The 17,500-nt window shown below is 42.2% G+C and overlaps 1 protein-coding gene across 3 annotated transcripts in view; it reads left to right on the top strand.

Moving 5' to 3' along the window:
• tsc1a (TSC complex subunit 1a) overlaps window positions 1–17,500 on the top strand; it is a 24,490-nt gene that overhangs the window by 1,027 nt on the left and 5,963 nt on the right. For 2 of the 3 annotated variants that reach the window (XM_044333802.1, XM_044333812.1), the window contains exons 2-17: window positions 1,210–1,327; window positions 1,858–1,961; window positions 2,078–2,230; window positions 2,991–3,135; window positions 3,294–3,448; window positions 8,435–8,508; window positions 11,439–11,632; window positions 12,098–12,168; window positions 12,444–12,555; window positions 12,637–12,728; window positions 12,823–12,931; window positions 13,355–13,635; window positions 14,488–14,663; window positions 15,066–15,136; window positions 16,811–16,977; window positions 17,111–17,293. In XM_044333802.1, the coding sequence (XP_044189737.1) occupies window positions 1,216–1,327; window positions 1,858–1,961; window positions 2,078–2,230; window positions 2,991–3,135; window positions 3,294–3,448; window positions 8,435–8,508; window positions 11,439–11,632; window positions 12,098–12,168; window positions 12,444–12,555; window positions 12,637–12,728; window positions 12,823–12,931; window positions 13,355–13,635; window positions 14,488–14,663; window positions 15,066–15,136; window positions 16,811–16,977; window positions 17,111–17,293 (2,199 nt within the window). In that variant the 5' untranslated portion in view covers window positions 1,210–1,215. The remainder of the gene's footprint in view (window positions 1–1,209; window positions 1,328–1,857; window positions 1,962–2,077; window positions 2,231–2,990; window positions 3,136–3,293; window positions 3,449–8,434; window positions 8,509–11,438; window positions 11,633–12,097; window positions 12,169–12,443; window positions 12,556–12,636; window positions 12,729–12,822; window positions 12,932–13,354; window positions 13,636–14,487; window positions 14,664–15,065; window positions 15,137–16,810; window positions 16,978–17,110; window positions 17,294–17,500) is intronic. The other variant, XM_044333821.1, reaches the window with a different exon arrangement.

The raw sequence follows: 17,500 nt of genomic DNA, 5'->3' as shown, positions 1-17,500 counted from the left end.
TAGTCCAGTGGTTCCCAACCTAGGGGTCGGGCCCCTCCAAAGGGTCAGCAGATAAATCTGAGGGGTGGTGAGATGATTAATGGGAGAGGAAAGAAGAAAAAACAAAGTTCTGATACACAAATCTGTTTTCAGTTTTTGGACTTTTTCTCTAATCTTTGATTTTTGCTGAAATATTGGATCATTTGAACATTTATTGAAATGAAAGCATGTGAGAAGTTTAGAGGGAAAAATCACTATTTGGTGGAGCTGTTAACAACTCATAGACATGTGAAATGTGACCCCGACTACACACTGCTTTTTGTAAGACGTCAAAAGACAAAAAGGTTGGAAACCACTGGTTTCATCTTTAACAATGTGTTGTATTTTAAAAGCTTGTTATATTATCCATTGTGTCAAATCTTCATCTGAAAAGTAACTAAAGCTGTCAAATAAATGTAGTGGAGTAGAAAGTACAATATTTCCCTCTGAAATGTAGAAAGTAGCATCACATGGAAATACTCAAGTAAAGTACAAGTACCTCAACACTATACTTGACTAAATGTACTTAGTTACTTTCCAGCACTGATGCGAAGCGTTGAGATTTATTACAGCAGGAAGTGATAATGATGCTAACTGTTAGCTTCAGTTTGTAACTACGTCACATTCAACAGCAGTGACAGTTTAAAGTTTCCTTCACTGCAGATTTATGAACTGAAGATACAAACAGACAATAATGATAAAACATGTGACCCAGCAGGTATTAAAGAGTTCAACTTCCTGTGTAAAGGTTTAGATGTCGGGAGACGTTCTGCTTCAATAAACTCGGAACAAAACAAGACACTTGAGGAAACGGTGTCTGAGATTTTTCACCATTTTCTGACATTTTATAAACTAAACAACAAGAAAATAATTGACAATGAAAATAATAGTTAGTTGCAGCTTATAGATAGAGATTATGTTTCTTATTGATTAAATTAATTTGTCGTTTGGTCTTTAAAATACCAGAAAATGGTGAAAAATGTGGATCAATGTCTCACAAAGATGATGTCATCAAATGTCTTGTTTTGACCCTTTTACCTTCCATATATGAACATATATATCAGTATATAGCAACTAATGATTGATTCTATTATTGATTAGTCTGAAGAACAGTTTAATATTTGTTTTGTTTTGTGTGTGTGCGTGTGTGTGTGTGCGTGTGTGTGTGTGTGTGTGCGTGTGTGTGTGCAGGTGTACATGATGTCCAGGGAGCAGGTGAGTATCAGTGAGCTCCTGCTCTCATTGGACAGTTCAGAGCTGCAGGAGGCGGAGCAAGTCAGAGCCGCAGTCAACCAGCAGCTGAGTTCAGGTACACGTTCACGTCCCCGCCGCTGAGTTCAAGTCCCTCCGGTTAAAAACAGTTTCTTCTTTCCTCGCTGTGGTGTCGATGACATCACCTGCTTACATCATTCGCTGAGTCTTTGTTTCAACTTAAGACTCTTCTTCATGAACAGAGTTTCTTGTTTGTTTTCTGTGTGTTAAGTTTTCTTCACATGAAAGCAGCTTCATCATGTGCTTAAAACAACTGGACGCACCTGCAGGATTTATGACATCATAGCTAGTTTGGAGCCAATCAGGGTCCAGTATGTAATTTACACAGGTGTGATGTGGAAACTCGAGAACACTGAGGATGGACTTTACAGTAAACATCTGGTTACTGCAGACCTGGAGGATGTTTTAAGAGTTTTAATTTGTGGAAGAACCATATCTGACAGTATTTTATATGTTTTAAAACACGTCTGGATCTGGAGAAGTTAGTGATGCTTTTAGGTTCGCTGTGTTTTTTATGTGTGAGAATAAACTGCCTGAAGGAGTCTGACCTGCAGTTTGTCCTCCCAGACAGAGGAGGCGCTGTGCTCTGCAGTCTGGTGGATTATTACCTGGACTGTTCGTCCTCGCAGGCGCTGCTGCTCCTCTCCTCCGTCAGAGAGGCTCATCACAAGGTCAGCGCTCCGCAGCTAAACATTATTATACGACATTAAACGTGTCTGTTCGTACAGGTGTTTGTGTTATTCAGGTGTCTATCATTCTAACCTTTGACCCCCGTCCCGCCCCACAGCCCCTCCTGGAGAAGCTGAATGAGTCTCTGTGCAGACCGGTGAGCCGTCTGGCTGCTCTCACCCTGCTGGGTCACCTGATCAGGAAACAGCCTCCCTGGGTTCATCACATCAGCCGCTCGACACTGCTGCCCTCGCTGCTGCGCTGCCTCAAAGTAACGATACATACTAGTACACACTAATACATACTAATACACAAAAACACACAATAATATACACTAAGGATGCACGATATTGGATTTTTTGCTGATATCCTATATGCCGATATTTCCAACTCATTGTCGCCGATATCGATATATGCATGTATTTTTTTCCAGCTGGCTGGATCTGGATCATGCATTCAAGCATAGATTGTACTAAGTATGATCAAGAAAGACAATATATGAAGGAAGAACTGAGGAAGACTGGAGTTCAGGAGCTCAGCGTTAAAACTTTAATGAACCTGCCAAGTGGGAGCAGCAGTAGAGTTTTCATTGAGTTTATTAGACAGACAGGATTAATGTGTAGGATTTAATCTCTGGCCCACACTCCGGAGCAGAAGGTGGCGGTAATGCACCTAATACGCTGGTCGCCAACCGCCGTTATAAACCAAAACAGAGTGATACATCCTGTCAGCTGAGGTGTTTCCTATCTGTGCAGCCGATCATAGTAGCAGCTCCTCCGCGGACTGTTTCTCCCTGACGGTCCCGGTGTTTCCTCCGCAGGCTGCACTTCACTCAGCTGCTTCTTCCCACTTTAACCTGAATAACAAACCGGGGCTCGATGGTCCAGTTGGATCCACATAGAGAACTAGGGCTAATGTTAGCTAGGAGGCTAGCGGAGCACAGCCAGCTAGCTTCTGCTAGAAGAAGCAGCGGCTTGTCGGTTGCCTTTGAGCAAGGCAGCAGACTGACTGTTGTGTGTTTGTGTCCTCAGACAGACAGCGATGTGGTGGTCCTGATCACTGGAGTCCTGGTCCTCATCACTCTGTTACCCATGATCCCTCAGGCCGGCAAGCAACACATCTACGACTTCTTTGACGTGTTCGGACGCCTCGCAGGCTGGAGCCTCAAAAACCCCGGTAACACTGAACACACCTTCCTTCCTTCCTTCCTGGACAGTTAACAGTTTTATTACGACTGTTGAACCTGAAGTGAAATTTCGATCATTATAAATTTAAGAATCTGTCGTGTAGCTGATGAGTCTCCTGTGTTCTGATTGGCTGTTGGTTCTCTGCAGGTCATGTACCTGTCGTCCACCTGGTCCACCTGCAGGCCAGCGTTTACTCTCTGTTCCACCGGCTCTATGGGATGTTCCCCTGCAACTTTATCTCCTACCTGAGACTCCACTACAGCATGAAGGAGAACCTGGACACCTTCCAGGAGGTCGTCAAGGTCAGGAAGACTTCATGTTTGCATGAAACATAAAGGGCATCGAGACAAAATGTCAAAGTAACACAAGACAATTTAAAAAGACACATTTAAATACAGTTAAAAGAGTTAAATAGAAAATAAAAATAAACTAAAATAGAATAAAACAGGAGAATAGAAGTTACAGTGCGAGATATGAATCAAAAGTCCAAATTAGGTTTAATAAAAAGCAAACAGAAAAGTTTTCAGCTGTGATTTAAAAGAACTGAGAGCAGCAGACCTGCAGGGAGTTTGTTCAGATATGTGGAGCATAAAACCTGAACACTGCTCCTCCGGGTTTAGTCTCTGTGGACAGAAAGCAGACCAGACGACCTGAGTGGTCTGGACGCTTCATAACGAAGCAGCAGATCAGCACAGCAAAGTAAGCTTTTGTTTTGAAGAACTGTTTCCTGCTGCAGTACGAGCTGCTGATGGATTAAACCAGACACATGAACTTAAACACATTAAAATGAGCAGAAAACGTCCTGATCATTGATGAGTAGTGTAACCGTCTGTAGACAATCATAACTTCCTTCCTTATGCACTCCCTTACTTCTGTTTGGAACTTCCAGGGTATTTTAATAAATTGAAATGATCGTAAAACGTATTGATCCTTGATGAGTTGTGTAACTGTGTGTAGAAATGTCATCATAAGAACACATGACTCTCCAGCGTCTCCTGTTCACATGTTGCTCCAGCAGCAGCTGCTGCAACCAGACAGAAATAACTGCTGTGAAAAGCAGCTGCTGCTTCACAGATAACACGAACAGAAACACACGGCAGGAGGATTCATGACACTGTTTCTCTATAACACGTTAATGTCAGAAACACGTTAATGTCAGAAACACGTTAATGTCAGAAACACGTTAATATCAGAGACACGTTAATGTCAGACACACGTTAATATCAGAGACACGTTAATGTCAGAGACACGTTAATATCAGAGACACGTTTAATGTCAGAAACACGTTAATGTCAGAGACACGTTAATGTCAGACACACGTTAATGTCAGAAACACGTTAATGTCAGAGACACGTTAATGTCAGAAACACGTTAATGTCAGAAACACGTTAATGTCAGAGACACGTTAATATCAGAGACACGTTAATGTCAGAAACACGTTAATATCAGAGACACGTTAATGTCAGAAACACGTTAATGTCAGAGACACGTTAATGTCAGAGACGCGTTAATATCAGAGACGCGTTAATGTCAGAGACACGTTAATATCAGAGACACGTTAATATCAGAGACACATTAATGTCAGAAACACGTTTAATGTCAGAAACACGTTAATATCAGAGACACGTTAATATCAGAAACACGTTAATATCAGAGACACGTTAATATCAGAAACACGTTAATGTCAGAAACACGTTAATATCAGAGACACGTTAATATCAGAAACACGTTAATATCAGAGACACGTTAATGTCAGAAACACGTTAATGTCAGAGACACGTTAATGTCAGAAACACGTTAATGTCAGAGACACGTTAATGTCAGAGACACGTTAATATCAGAGACGCGTTAATGTCAGACACGTTAATATCAGAGACACGTTAATATCAGAGACACGTTAATATCAGAGACACGTTAATGTCAGAAACACGTTAATGTCAGAAACACGTTTAATGTCAGAAACACGTTAATATCAGAGACACGTTAATATCAGAGACACGTTAATATCAGAGACACGTTAATATCAGAAACACGTTAATATCAGAGACACGTTAATGTCAGAAACACGTTAATATCAGAGACACGTTAATGTCAGAAACACGTTAATGTCAGAGACACGTTAATGTCAGAAACACGTTAATATCAGAGACACGGTAATATCAGAGACGCGTTAATGTCAGAAACGCGTTAATGTCAGAGACACGTTAATGTCAGAAACATGTTTAATGTCAGGGACACGTTAATATCAGAGACGCGTTAATGTCAGAAACGCGTTAATGTCAGAGACACGTTAATGTCAGAAACATGTTTAATGTCAGGGACACGTTAATGTCAGAGACACGTTAATATCAGAAACACATTAATGTCAAACACGTTAATATCAGAGACACGTTAATATCAGAAACATGTTAATATCAGAGACACGTTAATATCAGAGACACGTTAATGTCAGAAACACGTTAATATCAGAAACACGTTAATATCAGAAACACGTTAATATCAGAGACACGTTAATATCAGAGACACGTTAATATCAGACACATTAATGTCAGAAACACGTTAATGTCAGAGACACGTTAATGTCAGAAACACGTTAATATCAGAGACGCGTTAATGTCAGAAACGCGTTAATGTCAGAGACACGTTAATGTCAGAAACACATTAATGTCAAACACGTTAATGTCAGAAACACGTTAATGTCAGAGACACGTTAATGTCAGAAACACGTTAATGTCAGAAACACGTTAATGTCAGAAACACGTTAATGTCAAACACGTTAATGTCAGAAACACGTTAATGTCAGAGACACGTTAATGTCAGAAACACGTTAATGTCAAACACGTTAATGTCAGAAACACGTTAATGTCAAACACGTTAATGTCAGAAACACATTAATGTCAAACACGTTAATGTCAGAAACACGTTAATGTCAGAGACAGGTTAATGTCAGAAACACGTTAATGTCAAACACGTTAATGTCAGAAACACGTTAATGTCAAACACGTTAATGTCAGAAACACATTAATGTCAAACACGTTAATGTCAGAAACACGTTAATGTCAGAGACACGTTAATGTCAGAAACACGTTAATGTCAAACATGTTAATGTCAGAAACACGTTAATGTCAGAAACACGTTAATGTCAGAAACACGTTAATGTCAGAGACACGTTAATGTCAGAGACACGTTAATGTCAAACACGTTAATGTCAGAAACACATTAATGTCAAACACGTTAATGTCAGAAACACGTTAATATCAGAGACACGTTAATGTCAGAAACACGTTAATGTCAAACACGTTAATGTCAGAAACACGTTAATGTCAGAAACACGTTAATGTCAGAGACACGTTAATGTCAGAGACACGTTAATATCAGAGACACGTTAATGTCAGAGACACGTTAATGTCAGAGACACGTTAATATCAGAGACACGTTAATGTCAGAGACACGTTAATGTCAGAGACACGTTAATGTCAGAGACACGTTAATATCAGAGACACGTTAATGTCAGAAACACGTTAATGTCAGAGACACGTTAATGTCAGAAACACGTTAATATCAGAGACACGTTAATGTCAGAAACGCGTTAATGTCAGAGACACGTTAATGTCAGAAATATGTTTAATGTCAGGGACACGTTAATGTCAGAGACACGTTAATATCAGAAACACATTAATGTCAAACACGTTAATGTCAGAAACACGTTAATGTCAGAGACACGTTAATGTCAGAGACACGTTAATGTCAGAGACACGTTAATATCAGAGACACGTTAATGTCAGAGACACGTTACTGTCAGAGACACGTTAATATCAGAGACACGTTAATGTCAGAGACACGTTAATGTCAGAAACACGTTAATATCAGAGACACGTTAATGTCAGAGACACGTTAATGTCAGAGACACGTTAATGTCAGAAACACGTTAATATCAGAAACACGTTTAATGTCAGAGACACGTTAATGTCAGAAACACGTTTAATGTCAGGGACACGTTAATGTCAGAGACACGTTAATATCAGAAACACGTTTAATGTCAGAAACACGTTTAATGTCAGAGACACGTTAATATCAGAAACACGTTTAATGTCAAACACGTTAATGTCAAACACGTTAATGTCAGAAACACGTTAATGTCAGAAACACGTTTAATGTCAGAAACACGTTTAATGTCAGAGACACGTTAATATCAGAAACACGTTTAATGTCAGAAACACGTTAATATCAGAAACACGTTTAATGTCAGGGACACGTTAATGTCAGAGACACGTTAATATCAGAAACACATTAATGTCAAACACGTTAATGTCAGAAACACGTTAATGTCAGAAACACGTTAATGTCAGAGACACGTTAATATCAGAAACACATTAATGTCAAACACGTTAATGTCAAACACGTTAATGTCAGAAACACGTTAATGTCAGAAACACGTTTAATGTCAGAAACACGTTTAATGTCAGAGACACGTTAATATCAGAAACACATTAATGTCAAACACGTTAATGTCAAAGACACGTTAATGTCAGAAACACGTTAATGTCAGCAGACTGCAGGTTCATGTTCTGACATCAGTCTGAATTATTTACACTTTGTTTCTGACAAATAAAGTTTGTTTTCTGTCAGTTTGTCAGACCGCTCTAAATACTACATTACCCATGAGTCTCAGCTGCTGTTGCTATGGAGAAGAAACCAGTCAGAAGATTCACCAAAGAAACTTCAACTTATGTTTTTTCAATCAAACCCGTCACCACGGTTACTGATAGGTGACCTGCAGTGATTTTGTCTCCAGGTGTTGTTTGTGTAAAAAGGAGTATAAAGCCTTTTGATGATGTCACTGATGATGTCACAGCGTCGACTGAAAGTAAATAAATCTGAGGATGAGGAGTTAGAAAGCAGTGAGGTTAGCAGACCTCTGTAGCTCCTCATCTCTGCTGGAGGCTAACAGCTTCAGGCTACATTAGCCACTACTAGCATAACACAGCACCATCCCCAGGTGCATTGTGGGTAATGTAGGCACCAGGTTTTGGACATGGAAGAAGAACGTGTGGAATAAAAAGGTGTATTTCTCTGCTTCTGCTGCATCGATTTTCATCCTTTTTTACTATCTGCTGTGAGTGAAATGCATCTTGGGAGATGTAGTCGACTTCTCTCCTTCAGTAAAGAACCAGATATTTTCTAACACAGTTCTTGTTTGTTCTGATGATTCAACCAGGAGAGTTTCATGTTGATCAGGCTGAAGGTGTTTAAATCTCTGCTCACTAATGTCTCTCTGTCTCTCTCAGCCGATGTTGGAACATGTCCGGGTTCATCCAGAGTTGGTCACGGGGACTCAGGACTATGAACTGGATCCGTCCAGGTGAGGAACCAAACGTCTCTCTGCTGCTTTGGTATTTTCTTGACCTTGAAACTGGTTCTGGTCTGTGTGGTATTTTGGTGACCAGTACAGAGCACACGGTGCTCAGGTGGGAGGAGTGGTGCAGTCAGGTGACAGCGTCAGTCTGCTGCTGCTTCGGTGATTTTATCAACAGGCTCAAACTAAATAAATAGTAAATAAGCTGCATGTATAGATCGCCTTTCTAGTCTGTCAACCACTCGAAGCGCTTTTACACTACGAACCACATTCATACACATCAGGAGGATCTAATCTAATCATTCACACCGATGGTGCAGGTTTGGGCTTCGGTAACTTGCCTGAACTGGAGGAGCCGGGAATCGAACCGCCGATGTTGTGATTAGTGGACGACCTGCTCTTCCTCCTGAGCCACAGCCGCAAATACAACCAAAACTAACACAGACAGTAAAGTTTAATGTAGTTAAAGCAGGAAAGTCAGTGAATCAGTGTGTGTTGATCTGTGAGTGAATGTGTGATTCTTACAGTATCTGCTGTCTGTATGAGAAGCTTCTTCAGCTCATTAAACCTCTGCAGCATCTGAAGGCAGCACGACTGATACGTTGATAAATCTGCAGCCTCTGAGAAGTAACCAACCAGAGCGCAGCGCCGTTACGCAGCCGTTCACCTTCATTAAATCACCTGATGACACCTGGCTGCTGCAGAATAACCAGACACACCTCAACACACATCAGACTCCATATTCTGCTTTTTTATGAAGCAGACGTCCAGTTAGCAGCTCAGCAGCCTCTTTTATAACTTTGTTTTTAGAAAAAGTAGCGTCTCATGTTTTATCTTTGAAACACATTGTTGTGCAAACGCTGCTGTGTAACATTAATGAAACTATGTGACTGTTTACTAGCTGAGATACAGTAGAATTATCATATAAACAGCTTCTGACTGACTGACTGCTTCTGTGTTTGGCTGCAGATTTGTGCTGATGTGTGTTCGTGTCCTGCTGCTCTGAACCGTCTAGACATTTGTTTGTTGAGCTGTCGTCATCATGCTTCACTGTGATTGGCTCAGCAGTTTCAGAGCTTTGAGAGCAGTGATGTGATTGGCTGAGAGAGTATTTATTAATCACCACACCCACTGATCTATATTTACCTTCACTCAGCGTCGCACTGCTGCACACGTGAACTGAAATAGCAGCTGTGCATGAAAACCACACAGTCATAGACCCCATAGACCCCATAGACCCCAGAGACCCCAGAGACCTCATAGACCCCAGAGACCTCATAGACCCCATAGACCCCATAGACCCCAGAGACCTCATAGACCCCATAGACCCCAGAGACCCCAGAGACCTCATAGACCCCAGAGACCCCAGAGACCCCAGAGACCTCATAGACCCCAGAGACCCCAGAGACCTCATAGACCCCAGAGACCTCATAGACCTCATAGACCCCAGAGACCTCATAGACCCCAGAGACCCCAGAGACCCCATAGACCCCAGAGACCTCATAGACCCCAGAGACCCCATAGATCCCAGAGACCCCAGAGACCCCAGAGACCCCATAGACCCCATAGGCCCCAGAGACCCCATAGACCTCATAGACCTCATAGACCCCAGAGACCCTATAGACCCCATAGACCCCAGAGACTTCATAGACCCAAGAGACCTCATAGACCCCATAGACCCCAGAGACTTCATAAACCTCATAGACCCCATAGACCCCATAGACCTCATAGACCCCATAGACACCATAGACCTCATAGACCTCATAGACCCCATAGACCCCATAGACCTCATAGACCCCATAGACACCATAGACCTCATAGACCTCATAGACCCACCACGCTGTGCATTTTATGGTTAAAATAGAGCCTCAACTTTCAAACCTGTCTCTCTCTCTTCCTGTCTGTCTGTCTCTGTCTGTCTCTCCCTTCCTGTCTGTCTGTCTCTTCCTGTTTGTCTGTCTCTTCCTGTTTGTCTGTCTCTTCCTGTCTGTCTGTCTCTTCCTGTCTCTCTCTCTTCCTGTCTGTCTGTCTCTTCCTGTTTGTCTGTCTCTTCCTGTTTGTCTGTCTCTTCCTGTCTGTCTCTCTTCCTGTCTGTCTGTCTCTTCCTGTTTGTCTGTCTCTTCCTGTCTCTCTCTCTTCCTGTCTGTCTGTCTCTTCCTGTTTGTCTGTCTCTTCCTGTCTGTCTGTCTCTTCCTGTCTGTCTGTCTCTTCCTGTTTGTCTGTCTCTTCCTGTCTCTCTCTCTTCCTGTCTGTCTGTCTCTTCCTGTCTGTCTCTCTTCCTGTCTGTCTGTCTCTTCCTGTCTCTCTCTTCCTGTCTGTCTGTCTCTTCCTGTCTGTCTCTTCCTGTCTGTCTGTCTCTTCCTGTCTGTCTCTTCCTGTCTGTCTGTCTCTTCCTGTCTGTCTGTCTTTTCCTGTCTCTCTCTTCCTGTCTGTCTGTCTCTTCCTGTCTGTCTCTTCCTGTCTGTCTGTCTCTTCCTGTCTGTCTGTCTCTTCTTGTCTGTCTCTTCCTGTCTGTCTGTCTCTTCCTGTCTCTCTCTCTTCCTGTCTGTCTGTCTCTTCCTGTCTGTCTCTTCCTGTCTGTCTGTCTCTTCCTGTCTGTCTGTCTCTTCCTGTCTGTCTCTTCCTGTCTGTCTGTCTCTTCCTGTCTCTCTCTCTTCCTGTCTGTCTGTCTCTTCCTGTCTGTCTGTCTCTTCCTGTCTCTCTCTCTTCCTGTCTGTCTGTCTCTTCCTGTCTGTCTGTCTCTTCCTGTCTCTCTCTTCCTGTCTGTCTGTCTCTTCCTGTCTCTCTCTCTTCCTGTCTGTCTGTCTCTTCCTGTCTGTCTCTCTCTTCCTGTCTGTCTCTCTCTCTTCCTGTCTGTCTCTCTCTTCCTGTCTGTCTCTCTTCCTGTCTGTCTCTCTCTCTTCCTGTCTGTCTGTCTCTTCCTGTCTGTCTCTCAGGTGGAGGTGTTATGAAGTCCATGATATTGTGATCGAGTGCTCCCGAGTGTCTCTGGATCCTCTCGAGTCGTCCTGTGAGGAGGACGCTTTCTCGTCCCTCAAAGACCTCCCCCCCTCCTCACCCAGAGCCCCCCCTCCGCCCTCCCCCCTCCCTCACCTGGACCTCACCTGCAGTCCCTTCACCACAGAGCCTGGTCAGTAACACATTCACTAGTATATATATAAGGGTTTTAAGGGTCGGTCATTTTATTGAGTTGACTCCTAATCTGGTATTAAGTAATGAAGTGTGCAGTAATGTTCTCTACTACATCAAAGTATTTTCTGCAGAGATTAAGAGTTTTTTAAATGGTTAAAAAACACCTGAGACCTTTACCAGCATCCTTATAAGGTATAAATTAAGGTATTAATTTGTACATTTTAAAGGGTAACATTTGCTTAAAATATACAAAATACATTTAAAACGATCTCTGAATTTTCACCTTAATTTTAAAATGAAAAACTTTCACCTTAATTGAAAAGTTTTAAGTGAAATAAATGTATAAATTAATGCGGTGCTTTCATGCTGTTTGATAATTTACAGTAATTGTTGTAATTATCAAACGATAATCAAAGGATGAATTAATGGATTGTAATTAATAAACATTTTAATGTCTGTTCAGTCTTTCCTCCATCGTCTGGATGTCTGACCCCGTCTCTGCCTCAACTGACACTCAACATCTCCTACATACAGGTACATCTACCTGTCTGTCTGTCCACCTGTCTGTCTGTGTGTCTGTCTACCTGTCTGTCTGTCTGTCTGTCTGTCTGTCTGTCTGTCTACCTGTCTGTCCACCTGTCTGTCTGTCTGTCTACCTGTCTGTCTGTGTGTCTGTCTACCTGTCTGTCTACCTGTCTGTCTACCTGTCTGTCTGTCTGTCTGTCTGTGTGTCTGTCTGTCTGTCTGTCTGTCTGTCCGTCTGTCCGTCTGTCTGTCTGTCTTTGTGTTTAATCTGTTTGTGTCTTCAGGCTGATGATGACACATGGAGCCCCTCCTCAGAGTGCGGTTTGTCGACGCCCCCTCCTGAACCTGCTGCTGTAAGCTCCGCCCACCCCCTGAGTAGGACCGCCTCCATCTCAGGTGAGACACACACACACTAGACACACACAGAATAATAACACACCTGTCTGTCTGCTGGCAAACACGCTGCTCTGTGTCCAGGTGTGAAATGTCCCTCATCAGCCACCGTCCCTGTAACCCCACTGACTGAAGAGGACCCAAACGGCGGCCTGCCTCCCGACAACAACAACCAGGTGAGATCCGACAACAACAACAACAACCAGGTGAGTCCCGGCCTGCAGGAAGCTCAGCTTCTTCACTGGAAGACTCTCTGTCTCCTCCTCACAGGTGAAGCAGCAGCAGCCAATCACAGAGCCAGAGGGGTCAGCCAATCAGCCAATCACAGAGAAGGAGAAGAGAGGTCAGAGTGACGTCATCATCTACAACAGCAGTGAAGGTCAGCTTATCAGCAGGACGTGTGGAAGTGGAGTGTTTCCTGTCTGAGGTGTAACAGCAGCTCAGATGTAAACAGACTGAGTGAATAAATGATGACATCATGAATCATGTGACTTAAACGTCATCAGATCTGTGTGGAGCGATGATGAGGAGACTGTAACCTTCCTCACATCAGTACATGAAACTAACAGAAACGTCATATTTCCATCATGTTTCTATCGTTTGAGCTTTGACTGTCGCTCTTTTATGATGTCATCACGTTGTGTCGTCTTCTTCTTCTGCAGCGGTTTAACGGCGCCGACTGGAGAATTAGTTTATCAGCTGATATTCACACAACGGACGGAAACAAACATTCACAATGTTTACATTCTTCTGTCCACTCTTCAGTAGTTTGTCTCACTCGCTGAATTGTTTGTCTGTGCAGAGTCCCAGCAGCCTTCCTCCTCCTCCTCTTCCTCTCAGCCCGTCCTCCTCACCTCCACACCCACTCCCCTCCTCCCCCCTCCTCCTCCCCGCTCCCTCTCTCTCTGCTTCACCCCCCCTCACCCCTCCACCACCACCACCACCACACACAGACCAGTGGAGGGAGGCTCCGCCCTGCTAGGCCCCGCCCACCTGGATCAGAGCCCCGCCCCTCCGTACGACACCCTGTTTGAGCTGGCGCTGCCCCGAGCCGCCACGCTGTTCCTGGGGAAGAAGACACAGGTGAACTGGATTTTACTAGACTAGATCAGAGTCAGTGAACACACCAGTCATCAGATTACCAAGTTTAGAGATCCAGACGCGTTTTAAGATGTTTATTAAATGCTATAAATAGTAATTTGTGTCACAGAAAAGGAATAAATCTTTGGTTTAACTTATTTGTATAACTTTTATCAGACAGCAGCTCTGTGAGACACAAAGTGAAGCTGCAGTTATCAGTGATGTGATGTTTATACTCAGCAGCAACTCAGTGTTGTCTGTTATGTCACCATTAAAGACTTTGGTTAAACTGAATATTCAAATCCAAGCAGACAGAAATAAGCTAATTTTGAGGAGAAAAAAGTTTTTATTCATCAGTTTGTTTCAGTTTTATGAGAAAAAGAAGAAACGCTGCTGAGATTCACTCACCTGTTTACTTTCATAACTCGTAATATTTCTACTTTATTCTCAAAATATAAACAACTTTGATCTGAAAATTTTACTTTTTTCTCAAAAAATAAAAAAATTCTTAGAATATTGTAACTTATTCTCATAATGTTTAACTTTTTCCTTCAAATTACAATTTTTAAAAATCTTTTTTATTCACATTTGTCTATGTTTTCCTGTATCAGTGGTCTTCACTCTGCTGCACTGACTGCTGATGGACATTTGTTGTTATTTTTGAAAATTCTTGACCTTAAATATTTATAAAATAAAATCTTAATAAATTAAATCATATTATAAAAAAATTAAAATAAATCATTTTAAATGTGGCTCCAGAATAGAATAAATGAAGTTGAATGTGGACCAACGATCAAAGTGAAGGATGAACGTTGATTTGTATCATCAGCTGATCGGAGCTGTTGTGTCCTGCAGGAGGTGCTGGAGAGAGCGTCGCAGGAGCAGGAGAAGGGGGGAGGAGGAGGAGGAGGAGGAGGAGGAGGAGGAGAAGGGGAGGACAGGGAGGAGGAGCTGACCTCCGTCTCTCCTCTGGAGGTGTTGGATCAGCTGATCGTCCACGGTCACGACGCCCACGACCACCTCAGCAGGAGGTGATAATGTTAGCATGCTAACGTTAGCATCCAGACAGTGACAATCATCTGTTTGTACTGATCAGTTATGTAATTATGTGTGTGTGTGTGTGTGTGTGTGTGCGTGTGTGTACATGTGTGTGTGTACATACGTGTGTGTGTGTGTGTGTGTGTGTACGTGTGTGTGTGTACGTGTGTGTGTGCGTGTGTGTACGTGTGTGTGTGCGTGTGTGTGTGTGTGTGTGTGTGTGTGTGTGTACATACGTGTGTGTGTGTGTGTGTGTGTGTGTGTACGTGTGTGTGTGTGTGTGTGTGTGTGTGTGCGTGTGTGTGTACATACGTGTGTGTGTGTGTGTATGTGTGTGTGTGTGTGTGTGTGTGTGTGTGTGTGTGTGTGCGTGTGTGTGTGTGTGTGTGTTGCAGGTTGTCTGCGGTGAATAAGTCGTTGGATCGGAGTCATTTTGGAGGTAAACAGCAGAGCATGAGAACCAAAGGTACCAGAAACTAACAGTGAAACTCATTAACATCATTAACTTGATAACGAAGACGAACCTGACGGCTCTTAATTATTGATTATTGATTATTCTCGTGTCCAGAGAGATGAACCTGAAAACTCATCTTTACTTCTCTTCCAGTTGGTTCATATTATCATTTATCAAAGATTAAATGGGTCATAATTATATCTATTAAATCAATAAATCAATTTAGAAATTGGTAAATAAAAAGCCAGCCCTCAAATTGATACTCAGAATTTATTAAAACATACAGAACAGAGTTTTATAATAACAATCATATTTATTTATTTCAGTGGATAATTTTATATTTAATATATTTTATTTGAATAAACAAGTCGGAGTTTTAGATTTTCTAAAGCTGAAACTGAACTGAAGTGTTTGTGCTTCATATTAGTCTGAATGTGTCCCAACTGGTTCCAACTACTAACCAGACTAACCAGATTAACCAGACTAACCAGACTAACCAGATTAACCAGTCTAACCAGATTAACCAGACTAACCAGACTAACCAGTCTAACCAGACTAACCAGATTAACCAGACTAACCAGACTAACCAGACTAACCAGACTAACCAGATTAACCAGTCTAACCAGACTAAACAGATTAACCAGATTAACCAGACTAACCAGACTAACCAGACTAACCAGATTAACCAGATTAACCAGTTTAACCAGATTAACCAGATTAACCAGTCTAACCAGATTAACCAGACTAACCAGACTAACCAGATTAACCAGACTAACCAGACTAACCAGATTAACCAGTCTAACCAGATTAACCAGACTAACCAGACTAACCAGTCTAACCAGACTAACCAGATTAACCAGACTAACCAGACTAACCAGATTAACCAGTCTAACCAGACTAAACAGATTAACCAGATTAACCAGACTAACCAGACTAACCAGACTAACCAGTTTAACCAGATTAACCAGATTAACCAGTCTAACCAGATTAACCAGACTGACCAGATTGAGCAGACTAACCAGTCTAACCAGTCTAACCAGTCTAACCAGACTAACCAGATTAACCAGACTAACCAGTTTAACCAGATTAACCAGTCTAACCAGACTAACTAGACTAACCAGATTAACCAGTCTAACCAGATTAACCAGACTAACCATATTAACCAGACTAACCAGACTAACCAGATTAACCAGATTAACCAATCTAACCAGATTAACCAGACTAACCAGATTAACCAATCTAACCAGACTAACCAGATTAACCAGTCTAACCAGATTAAGCAATCTAACCAGACTAACCAGATTAACCAATCTAACCAGATTAACCAGTCTAACCAGATTAACCAATCTAACCAGACTAACCAGATTAACCAGACTAACCAGATTAACCAATCTAACCAGACTAACCAGATTAACCAGACTAATAATTGTTTTTCGCACAAATGAAGACATTGACTGCCGTCACTGTGAACTTGAGGAAACAATGACGGACAGTTTTTAGTACTTTATAGTTTTATAGACCAGACGGTTGCTGCACCTCTTCAGAAGTTTCCACTTCATCTCAACATTATGACTCCTGATGACTGAAATTAAATGAGCTTAAAATCCGAGGTGTTCACAGCCAGAGGATTTTATTTTGGTAACCCAGGGCGACCGCTAATAGGTACTGCATTTACCTGTGTGTCAGGCCCCGCCCAGGGGGAGGAGCTTCAGGCTCTGAGGAGCGAGTTGTTGCTGGTCCACAGTCAGCTGCAGTATGAGCGTTTCAAACGTCAGCAGCACGCCGTCAGGAACCGCCGCCTGCTGCGGAGAGTCATCAACGCCACAGCGCTGGAGGAGCAAACCGTCGCCATGGTAACGCACGCATGACGTAAACACGGTCCAGTAATAATGCTGTTTTTATAAGAGCTTGTTCAAAACATGATTCAGACCCAGAATGCATCTCTTCTCTCCAGCAGCTGATTAACCTCTGCTCTGTGATTTGCAGAAGGCCCAGCTGGGCGTGCAGGACGAGGAGATCCGGTCTCTGAAGATGAGTCTGGAGGAAGAGCAGAGACGATACACTGAGCTGCAGCAGGACACACACACACACACCACACAGCTGCACACACACATCCAACAACTGCTGCTGCAGCAACAAGACGGACAGAGAGACAACCAGAGACTGCAGGTATATATTTATATATATGTATATATATACTGTATACACACACTGCAGGTATTTATTTATATATATATATATATATATATATATATATATATATGTATGTACACACAGACAACCAGAGACTGCAGGTACTTATGTATATATATATATAAATATATATACTGTATACACACACTGTAGGTATTTATTTATATATATATATATATATAT

Source organism: Thunnus albacares, chromosome 2, assembly GCF_914725855.1.
Source record: "Thunnus albacares chromosome 2, fThuAlb1.1, whole genome shotgun sequence".
In the NCBI taxonomy this organism is placed as follows: Eukaryota; Metazoa; Chordata; class Actinopteri; order Scombriformes; family Scombridae; genus Thunnus; species Thunnus albacares.
Note: the sequence above shows the minus strand (reverse complement) of the source record. Positions and strands in the feature narration are given on the sequence as shown.